Genomic DNA, 10,950 nt, shown 5'->3' with positions numbered 1-10,950 from the left:
TTCAAGGCATTGATTTCTGGTAGTAGTTTTCAGCAGTGCCATCTGTGAAGCAGGATATTATGCTTTCCATCAGTTAGACAAAAAAAGTTAATATGCAACTAATTTGATCAAAGTAACAGTCCCTCTGTAACTAATTTGATATTCTCAAACAAAAGATAGGCAACGTTAATGCAGGTCATTTATTATTAAACATGCAGATGGGGACTTTTATTGATTTTTTTTTAAAGGATTTCTCTTGAATGCCCCATGGCTCCTGAAATGAATGTGAGTGATGAATGCACTGTCTCAGCTGCTTTAGAATGGTATGAAAAGCACCTGGCACACAGCCTACCCTCTGTTTTAAAAGCAAAAAATAATACACAAAATTACTCTAATGGCAAAATCATTAAGTACTTAGAGGAGAATCTGCAGGTTTACCTTGAGAAAGTAAGAGCAACTATGTCTTTTAATAATGCCTTTTGCAGTGTTCCATTTGTTTGGTTTTGGTTGTTGTTTTTTGTTTTTCTCTGTGCATTCAAACACATCAATAAGCTTGTCTAAAATTGAGGATTTATTTCGTTAATATATGTTCCACCATATAATTTCCAAAGTCTCTTCCTGTGAATCTTTAAATACTACTTTTAAATGCAGTGTTAAACATTTAAGAGACTATATGCATAATATAAGCTATGGCCAGTCCAGGCTGTATTCCTCCTTATGTCCAGTATTTTGTGATAAATTAGAGATCCACTTCAATCTTGACCAGGATACAATGATTTCTGAAGGTGAATGAACAAATGTTTAAATGATCAAACTATAAACTATATGTCTCACACGTAAAACCAGAGACATATGTACTGAATATGGGAAAAGATGATTTTTTGGATATTCAGAGTGAGCTCTGATGCCTTGCTGATTTAACCCTGGGGCAGGGGAATAGTTTTTATTATTTTGGCCTGAGATAGTCCCTCTGGGCCTAGCTCTGCTAGCAGACATTGTGGTGCCTTGGTAAGGTCTGTCCTTCTTTTTTCCCTGGAAGATGGTGGCTGATCTGTTTTCATGACATGAGTACAGATAAAGTATTGTCAAAATACAATTTCTATATATTAAATATTAACATGTGTTTAAATATATACATATATTATTTTCTTGGTGTGAGTTAGCTCATTGTACAGTAGGCTATGCTAGATCTTTGACAATAGCCAACATATTAATGGTATTTGCTTTCTTTTGTAGTATCATTTGAAAATGTTCAGATGCTTCTTGATTTTAAGTGTGCCATTGCAGCAATTTAAAGTATTTTCTTGACTTTCAGAAGCATGCTGATTAGAGCATAGCAGAACTTCCAGGGTTAAATTATCAAATAAAAGCTTAGACATAATAAAAATTTGTTATTAAAAGAGTAATAAGTGGTTTTTATTCTTTCTCAGCTATCAGCTATCTTTTTGCAGCAGTAAGAGGAAAGAACGAGCTCCTAATTTTAACCATTAGGGTGGGAGCCATAAGAGCATTAGGCTGGTAGCCATGAGAGCATTAGGCTAGGAGCTACAGCTAAGCTGTGTTTACTTAATGACTTGGAACTGAGCACAAGTTAATGGATCAATTACACACATGCACACTTGCACACAAACATACACACTTGCCAGTTACTCATTAGGTGGGTGTTACCTGCTTATTATCACATGACCCACCAAGTCTAGATATATTTTTAAGGCTCTTTCTCAGGCTTAAAGGTATTATGTGTGCCTTGTTTTCAGATTTTTGTTTGCTTTAAGAATGTCAGGGCTTCTGTCAGTCTGAATGCTGGCTGTCAGGGATTACCTACCTAAAACAACAAAAGTAAATGTGGTACAGACACAGACAACTGCACTGTTAACCTAAGACTACTAATGTGTTTTTAGGTAAAGTGCAAATAGGTATATTTTAACTGAAATGAAGAAGTGATCTGCAATAAAATCAGACTTGGTAGTTTTCTGTATTTATGACAAATATGTCATAAGTAAAGGGCACATCTGTTGTAATCAGTGGTTCCTGTTAAGTTCTGACCGATCACTACAGAGTGTAAAATAGACACAAATGCTGCATTTGGATTTTTCTAGATAAGGTCATTGTTCAGCCTGTAGTCTTAGAAACTAGTCATAATATACAGTTTGATGTTTCAGCAGCAATGGGCTGACAAAGAACAGACTTTTGATGCAGATCAGTACCATGTCCCATAAGGAATGATAATGCCACTTAAATAATTTAGAATTATTTATAATTTATAGTAATAGGACACTGATTTTCTTAATTCTTGATCTTAATATATATAAATATATATATTTCACAGAACCTTCACTGAAAATGTTTCTGTGCTGTAACTAAATGAGTATTTCTTTATCACAATTAGCCTAGCTAACTTTTTAATCCTCATAATAGAGTTACCCAAAGGAATACATCAAATATCATTTTTTATTTATTAAATATGTCATAACATGCCATAATTCTTGTATATAATAAATATCACTGGACAACATTTTAGAACATCATGAGCTTGATAAAACAGCAATACATCTTTTGCAAAAGTAAAAAAAATAATAATAATAAACATAAGTAAACATTAACCCGGCACAGATATACACATGCCACAGAACGTCTGGTAAATGATCTGGAATTTTTGTCAAGCAAGAGCACATATGTAACCATATCTGTGTTTCTAAGAAAAATATCTCAGTGCTGACAACTTTATAACTGTATGCATATTTGTACTGTGCGCTTTTTTTCTTAAAAAGAGGCTATTATATAATGCCAGTAGAATAATCAAAGAAAAGATATCTGAAAATATCAGTAATTGTTCAAGCAGACAGTGTTCATATAACTAATAATCAATGCTGGTTCTTGATCTTTTGAGAAAGCTGATCTTATATAATGACGTACATTATTTTTTCAATTCTTTCCAGCAGAAATAACAAAATAATTGTCATTTTAATTATCTTTCTGATAGGATGAAAAGCTGTGATGGTTATATTGATATTTCAGCCAAACTGGTAATTAAATTGTGTAGTATTAGTAATCAAAGCAAAAGTAGAAAATTGTGTAATACTGAAGACATGGCACAATACATCCAAAGGGTTGGCAGTAAATTTCAAATAACAAAAACAACAAAATGAACCTCCAGTGAACATTCATTTGTCACTATACTTAAAAAAATAACTCTGTGTATATCTTCCTAGGACATTCTGCTCTGTTAGCTGGAGGGTGATGAAGAAAAGCAAGTGAGACACTGAAGGAACTGGTAATGCTTTGCTAATTCCACAAATACAAGCATTATCTGCAAAAAGCAGCAGAAACTTCTACTAGGTGCTTGCATATGATCATTAAACCAATGCTAGACCGGGGCTATCTCAGAACAAAAGGCATGGCTGTTAGGAGCTCTGTTGGAAAGCTTGCACCCACAATCAAAAGATGTGTTTGATATTTGCTTCAGAATGTTTTTCATCTGAACTACACCACCAGCTTAAATTTACCAGAAGGGTGAAGAGCAAGTTGTCTGATTTATTCTGTGCAATTATCACACTATTTGCATTAACTATTTTTACAGTGTAGTCTCTACAGCCAGAGCAAGTTCATTAAGCCTGTCTATTGTGTTCAATACATTCAATATACTTCATTAAAATATTGTGATTGCACATAATTTTGACAATTATGTTTCTGAAATATATATCAGTGAAGATAAGGCAAAACTTTACCTAAATAAAGACATAAATGGTTTAAATAAACCATTAACACAAATAAACAAAGAGCACAAACAGATCATTATACAGTACACAAGATATTTGAAAAGAACAACATTCACAGTTTCAACCACTTGTTGGCTTTGCATCAACAAATCTAGCCATGTGCACAGTTTAGCTCACAAATAGCTTTTTAAACGCCTCTAAAAATACTCATATACAAGTTCTCTCATACGATCTCTCTCTCTCTCTCTCTCTCTCTCTCTCTCTCACACACACACACACACACACACACAAACACACACACAGAAATGTTTTAGTGCACTGCATGCATTAAATCCATCATCACCTGCAGATAAAGATTTCAGTTACTGTACAGACATTACACAAAGATAATCAGTATCTATCTATCTATCTATCTATCTATCTATCTATCTATCTATCTATCTATCTATCTATCTATCTATCTATCTATCTATCTATCTATTTATCTAATGGAAGCTTGGAACAGTTCCGAGGTGAACTATTTGGCAGGCTCTGCCCACAGAGAAAGACCAGAATATAGCACTCATTCATATCATATTCTATCATGCTGTTATATGTAGTAGTAACTAAGATCAACTGTTGTTTTACCTTAGTCTTATAGCTCATGTAATTAATAATTAATAATATGTCAACTTCAATTTAAAAAGCAATTCAGTTTGAAGATTAAAATTCAATTAAAAAATGTACAGATCAGGTAAACCACATACGAATACACACTGTTTATACATAATCTTCTGATTGAAGGTACCAAAGCTAATTATACAATTGGTCAATTTTTTAAATGCTATATTGCTTAAATTCTATATACACTCTAGTTAAATTGCAAGACAGCCAACAAAATATCCAGGTACAGATGTTTGACAGATTATTTCCATTTGGAGTCTGTTACTGCTGGAGGACTCAAGTTTCATGTCCAATAAATATATATAATATTTACTATAAATTTGATCCTATGCACCCATAACATTCAGCTATGTCCATCATATTTACTTGCTGAACACAACACAGGATGCATAATACATAAAATACAATAAAAGGTAGAGATGAATAAAGTGAATAAGTAAGTGATTAATATTTAATTAAATCATGCTTTTACCCTTTAACCTCATAGTAACTATTTCATTTTATGTGCAGGGATGGACAGTATTTTTATACATTGTTCATTAAGACATTAGGATTCAGCGGATAAAGAACTGATTTTTGTAAATTCGTAACCAAGATGGTATGAGAGCAGTAACATTTTCCTGTCTTTCCCTGTGGTAGCAGCAGTTACATTACAAGTGTAAAGGTCAAAATCAAGACAAATAAACCAAGATGATAACCATCAAATGATGCACTGTTACAATGTTGTATTAATAGCATGATGAACTATTAATAGAGCACTACCCGAGTGGTATGTGTAAATTTATGTGGAATTGCAAGGCACTATAGAACTACAATAAACTCCATGGCCAAATAACAGCAGATAAATTAAAACAATAAGTCCCCAATAGAGTGAGGTGAAGAGACATCCAAGCAAATAATTGGTAAAGTTCCAACTTAACAAATCTATTTCACTATGCTTTGGTTTGCATTAAAATTGATCAGAAAAGGGACAATTGATGTAAAAGTACCAAGAATAGTACAATGTGGTTCTTTCCAACCAGTTGATTGTAACCAATAATGTGTTTGACCACCTAAAAACAAAATTATTGCCATTAGTTTGGATTCCTTATTTTAAAGAAATCCTTAAATAAATCTATTTTTCACATTTGCTCACATTGTGTCTTGGACAAGACACTTGTATTTTCCCACATTCTCTTTTTAAATGACAATTACAGTGGCTTTTTATGGCTTTTCTTTTTGTGAATAGTGGCTTAATATGGAATTAGAAATTAAAGGCCGGAGAAAAATATACAGTGAGGTAGAACATTGTCTTTAGATATATGTGAAAATGTGAAAAATATGTGTACTGTACTCTGAAAGCTGTCTCCACTGCAGGCCATGTGGGAGATGCCATGTGGTACATTTGTTTATGCTTCAATTCTTTGCCATTACAGTGACAGTGGAATGTGTTGTGACATAGGAAATGACAAATGTGAGATTGCTTATTACAAATGCAATTAGAGTGATTCTTAGCTGCATTCCTCCTTCTCCAAGCCCCCTTCAACTGGATCACTGTCCTCTGAGCTACACTTGCTCCTTCCTTGGTGCTCACTCTGCCAGCTCTGTCCACTATATTTGTATCCATTGCATACTCGCAAGTTGGGATAATGAGTCCTCTTCTTGCACAGGATCTGCCTAAATGCATATCGGAACTCTGGACTCCTGCAGTAAATCAGAGGGTTGAAGGCCGAGTTTGCATAACCAATCCAGTTTAATATTCTAAATGGTACCTTGATGTTGTCCACTTCATGGACACTCACCACCACATTAAGGACAAAGAAAGGAAGCCAACACAATGTAAAGATTCCCATAATAATACCTAGGGTTTTTAGAGCCTTGTGTTCTTTCAGGCAGAACCTAGGCTTTTTGATGGTTCTAGTTTCTCTGCCAGCCTCTGTGTCACTGAATTCCTGCTGACCTCCACTTTGGTGGAAACGGCCTTCACTCTGGACTATTTTTTTCAGCTGTTTTCTAGCCTCTTGAAAGACACGACTGTAGACAAACACCATGATCACAAGAGGGATGTAGAAAGAGATAATAGAAGAGATAATAGCATAGCTTCGGTTGGTGTGAAACTCACAGCAGAGGGTGTTGTTCATGCAGAGCATTGCCTCTTCAGTGCTGGAAATCCACCACTTTAAATGGATTGGCAGATAGGAGATAAGGCCTCCAATGATCCACACAATCAGTACCACAGTGTAAGCCTTGCACTTGGTCAGCATGGAATGGTAGCGGAAAGGGGAGGTGATGGCAAGGTAGCGATCCAGGGCAATGACACAGAGAGTCTCGATGCTAGCTGTTACACAAAGCACATCAGTGGCTGTCCAGAACTCACACCAGAATCTTCCAAAATGCCACGTGTTGAGGATGATGTAGATGGCCCCAAAGGGTACCACCACAAGTCCCATGACCAAGTCAGCACAGGCTAGTGACATGATAAAGCAGTTAGTGACATTCTGGAGCCTCTGGAAACGGGCAATTGCAGTGATCACTAGTATGTTGCCAAGAACAATAGCCAGGACCAGTAGGAACATGGCTAAGCCAAGCAACACCATCTGTAGCTCAGTAAAATTTGGGGATGCAGTCTTATTGTTCAGTGTGGCAGAAAAGTTCAGAGATCCAGGAGGCTGTTGGCTTCCCATGATCTAAGATAATGTGAAAGAAAGAAAGAAAGAAAGAAAGAAAGAAAGAAAGAAAGAAAGAAAGAAAGAAAGAAAGAAAGAAAGAAAGAAAGAAAGAAAAAAGAGATGGACAACATATTTAAAAAAAATAAAAAATAAAAATAAGTATCAACAAGGCTAAATATGTAAAAATAAAAAATAAAAATAAAAATATGTAAAAATTCACAAACCTTTATAAATAGACGTCCAAGTTTGTCTCCTTCCATTAAAAAAAAGTCCTTAGATTCCCTGCTCATATGATATTTCTTCTATGTGCACTCTTTCACTCATACAAAAGCAAGTTGGTCCTGCTTGATCTTTTCCCACCCTCTCAGAAACCCTCTGGTGGGCTGTGCTCTACTGAATGCGGCTGCTAGGCTATTTGCACAGCACCCTGTGATGACATCACAGCTGTGTGGAGCCAATGAGATGCCTTTGAGCACATTTTGATTACTATACAATACATATATAAATAAATATATATATATATATATATATATATATATATATATATATATATATATATATATATATATATGTGTATTTTTTTTATGTTTGACATTCTGGTTGGCAGTTTTATATTATTGACATTTTAGATTATTTCGTTTTAATTGCTTTATTGTTTATCCACACTAAAATAAATCCAATTGTTTGATTCATTATGTGAAATACTAATAAGTTCCAAGGTCCATAAAAAAATAGTAAATCAATCAATCAATCAATCTTTTTTCTAAGTTCTTATAAATGGAAATGTCTTCTCCAATTTACCCCAATGTTATATAAAAAAAGTATGAAGATTAATAGTAATTAAGAGGAATACTACAGAGCCCTTACTTTACATTCATTCTTTACATTACACTGAATTTTGAAATTTGATGGACAGTTTTTACTAAAGTTTTGCATTATATACCTCATTACAATGACAAATAATGTGTATAGCATAGCATTTCAATATAGAAGTTATCAGAGAAATTTGACCATTATCATTTATATTTGAGAGTTCAGGGTAGACTTTTCCTTAAGATTTTCATTTTGCATATTACCTTTAAACTATGTTAACATAAGCATTAGACAAAATGTAGCCCATGTATAAGGGGCATCTTTTTTAAAGGGCCCTTTAGGTAGACTGACAAGGACTAATGAAGGCACTCACATATCTAATCGCAGTGACAAAAAAGGTCCAAGAAATATCGTCTAGAGGTGAAAGATAATATAATAATTAAGTGCTTGGTAGTGGACAAGGCCTCAGTTCTTTTGGGTTTGGAGAGTGAGTAAACGTATCCAAACAGCCTATTTGCTTTGATAAATAAAACAGCTGCATGCATGTTCTAGCTGTGGTGTCTGTGGGTGTTTTGCCCAGCAGGTCTCTTTTTGTTATCAGAGCAGGCTGTGCAGCATACCGGTGCCATGCTTGCTCAACCGTTATCCACTGAAGCATATGTGTTGGAGTTATTGTACGCCTCATTGCTGCCTTTTGTATGTGGTTGGGACCATTAGAAAAGTGTGCTTATTAGCTACTTATCTCTGTTCCAGCCTAAAATACATTTTCACACTTGGTCAGTTTGGCTAAAGACAGCAGGCACAACATGGAAAAATAGAAGATTGTGATGTCCAGAAAGGAGGCAGGGTCAATAGTCAGTGGCAGAGGAACAGACATATTTTGTGTGAGTAATTGGTTTAGTAGTAGAATTTGTGCTTGCTTATTATTATAACTTGATTTGCTGTAAAATCTGTACGTAATTTGAATGTGGATGCAAAACAATTACAACACTTGGAATATACCTCCAGTCCTAGACTCTCTTTCTTCCTCTGTCTTTCTCACTCTGACATGTAGATTTATCCCAGACTGGATTACTTCCAGAGCACAAACTGTGTTCTATTGTAGAACAATGTCAATTTGAGATTTATCGTTATTTGCCTTATTTGCTAGTTCAGCCACTGAACCATTCATTTATCTTCAGTAACTATTGTTTAGTGGTCAGGTTCACGGTGTACCTGGAAGCTATAATGGAAACAGTTTACACAAGACAGGAATACATCCTAGATGGGAGATTGGACCTACTGGTCCAAAGCAGGGCAAAAGGCACATGCATTCACACAATCCACCCACAGGAACACAATGAAAACATGTGAAACATGTAACCAGACTATAAAAAAAGCAGGTCCCTGGAGCACGTTCCAGCAATTCATGCTATTCAAAATGGTTAAAATAATCTAATCCCTTCTATAACAGATTACATATCTCTGGTACGGTCCTGTGCTTGAATCACTGTCTGTGTAGAGTTTCACATTTACATTCCCTGTGCTGGTGAATGTTTATGTGATGGCTTATGATGGATGGATTGGCATCCAATACATGTTATATTTCCCCAAATGTACACAGTGTTCCTGAGATATGTAAAGAATCCCTGATAAGGATATTATCATAGATGGCTAATGGAAGTCTCTGGCAACCTATGCAAACTTTCATGTGCTGTTTATGTAACTGGGCTGATAAATTCATAAAGGTTAAAAGGTCCTTTCTAGAATTTTACCTACAATGAGGCCAAAAAGTCTTTATTTATTAGATTTATTTGTCTACACTTTTGCTAAAATTATTCCTCAAAGTGATATCTGTGTGACTGTAACCTTATTCTGTGATGGTTCAATAATTTCATGTAAGTAGACACTTTCTCAGTTGACTGTTATTGGGTAGAATTCAGTATATCAGCTTGCCAATGGGTATAGACATCACATTTAGCACATGATCATCTGTTCATCTGATCATCATGTTTTGGAGAACTGTATTGATAAGATAGGATCTGCTCCTTTTGCAACCAAGCTTGTCTTGTTTGAGGGTTACTAGCACATTGCCCTCATCATGTGCCTCAGAAATGTCAGTGTTCATGGTTCCAGACTACTTTTTGCAGTACCAATTTTTACAGATTTTGTTGTTTTATGAAATTCCACTGCCACGTTTAAAAGATTGATTAACTATTTAACTATTAACTATTAAGTTTATTTGCATGATGGTTGTTCATCAACCCATCATCAATCCCTTTCAGGGATATTTAATTGCTGGAAGTCAGTTTCTCATAAAATAAACAATGGGAGTTGGTGAGCTGTGGTTGTCGACTTGGGTCTTAATTATGTAAATACTTGCCTGTTGAAACGTTTTTGGGCATGGCAAATTTTTGGGCAAAAATTCTCAGTTTTTGTTTCTGCTTAGGGATTATAGTGCCAATAATGCTGCTGCTGATGCAAAATAACATGTGTGTATGATAACCTGAATTTATGTTTCTATCACTCCTCGTTTCTCTAAAACTGGACCAGTCTCTCCACATGAAGTGTGCGTCTCTGTCAGTGACAACCTCTTATGGGATTCTGAAGTATAAAAACACATGGGTATAGATTAACTTGGCTATGTCGAATGCTATGTCTAAGCCAGGCAGTAGAATGAATCATAAATCATTCATTCTTTCATTCATGACTATCTTAATGACAGTATTATTATTATGTGATTCAGGGAGATTCAGGGAGATCTGTGATAAAGCCCTAGAGTTTAGTTGGGAAAATAAAGGGTTATGTAAAAAGGGAAACATGGTGGATTTGCCATTCTAGAGAATCACTCAGTACAGAGTGATCACTCAGAGTTCCATGCCTGAACTAGATTGTTGAAGACTTTAGCAGAGCACAGTTATTTCAGGGTTGAAGAAATAGTGGAAGATTATAAAAATGACTTCACTGTGATTTAGTTGAAGACTCTGTAATTAATACAAGTTGAAGGCCATGCCCTTTATTCACACAGAAAAATGAAAAATCCTGCTGAGCCAGGAGCTAAATATACTCCTGTTGCATTGCTTTCTGAAAATACCCTTTCATCATCTTGTTCTGCTTTGGAGAGATTATATATTCTTGTGTTAGAGCAA

General features: G+C 35.1%; 1 protein-coding gene across 1 annotated transcript; it reads right to left on the bottom strand.

Moving 5' to 3' along the window:
- Nucleotides 1-2,431: 2,431 nt before the first annotated feature.
- On the bottom strand, nucleotides 2,432-7,387 carry adrb2a (adrenoceptor beta 2, surface a). Its single transcript, XM_058396394.1, has 2 exons — nucleotides 7,234-7,387; nucleotides 2,432-7,027 (listed from the first exon to the last, which is right to left on the bottom strand). The coding sequence occupies exons 1-2, from the start codon at nucleotides 7,297-7,299 to the stop codon at nucleotides 5,852-5,854; spliced, it is 1,242 nt and encodes a 413-aa protein (XP_058252377.1). The 5' UTR covers nucleotides 7,300-7,387; the 3' UTR covers nucleotides 2,432-5,851.
- Nucleotides 7,388-10,950: the final 3,563 nt, after the last annotated feature.

Source organism: Hemibagrus wyckioides, linkage group LG08 (assembly GCF_019097595.1).
Source record: "Hemibagrus wyckioides isolate EC202008001 linkage group LG08, SWU_Hwy_1.0, whole genome shotgun sequence".
NCBI lineage: Eukaryota > Metazoa > Chordata > Actinopteri > Siluriformes > Bagridae > Hemibagrus > Hemibagrus wyckioides.
The sequence above is the reverse complement of the archived record's forward strand: the minus strand, read 5'-3'. Positions and strand labels throughout refer to the sequence as shown.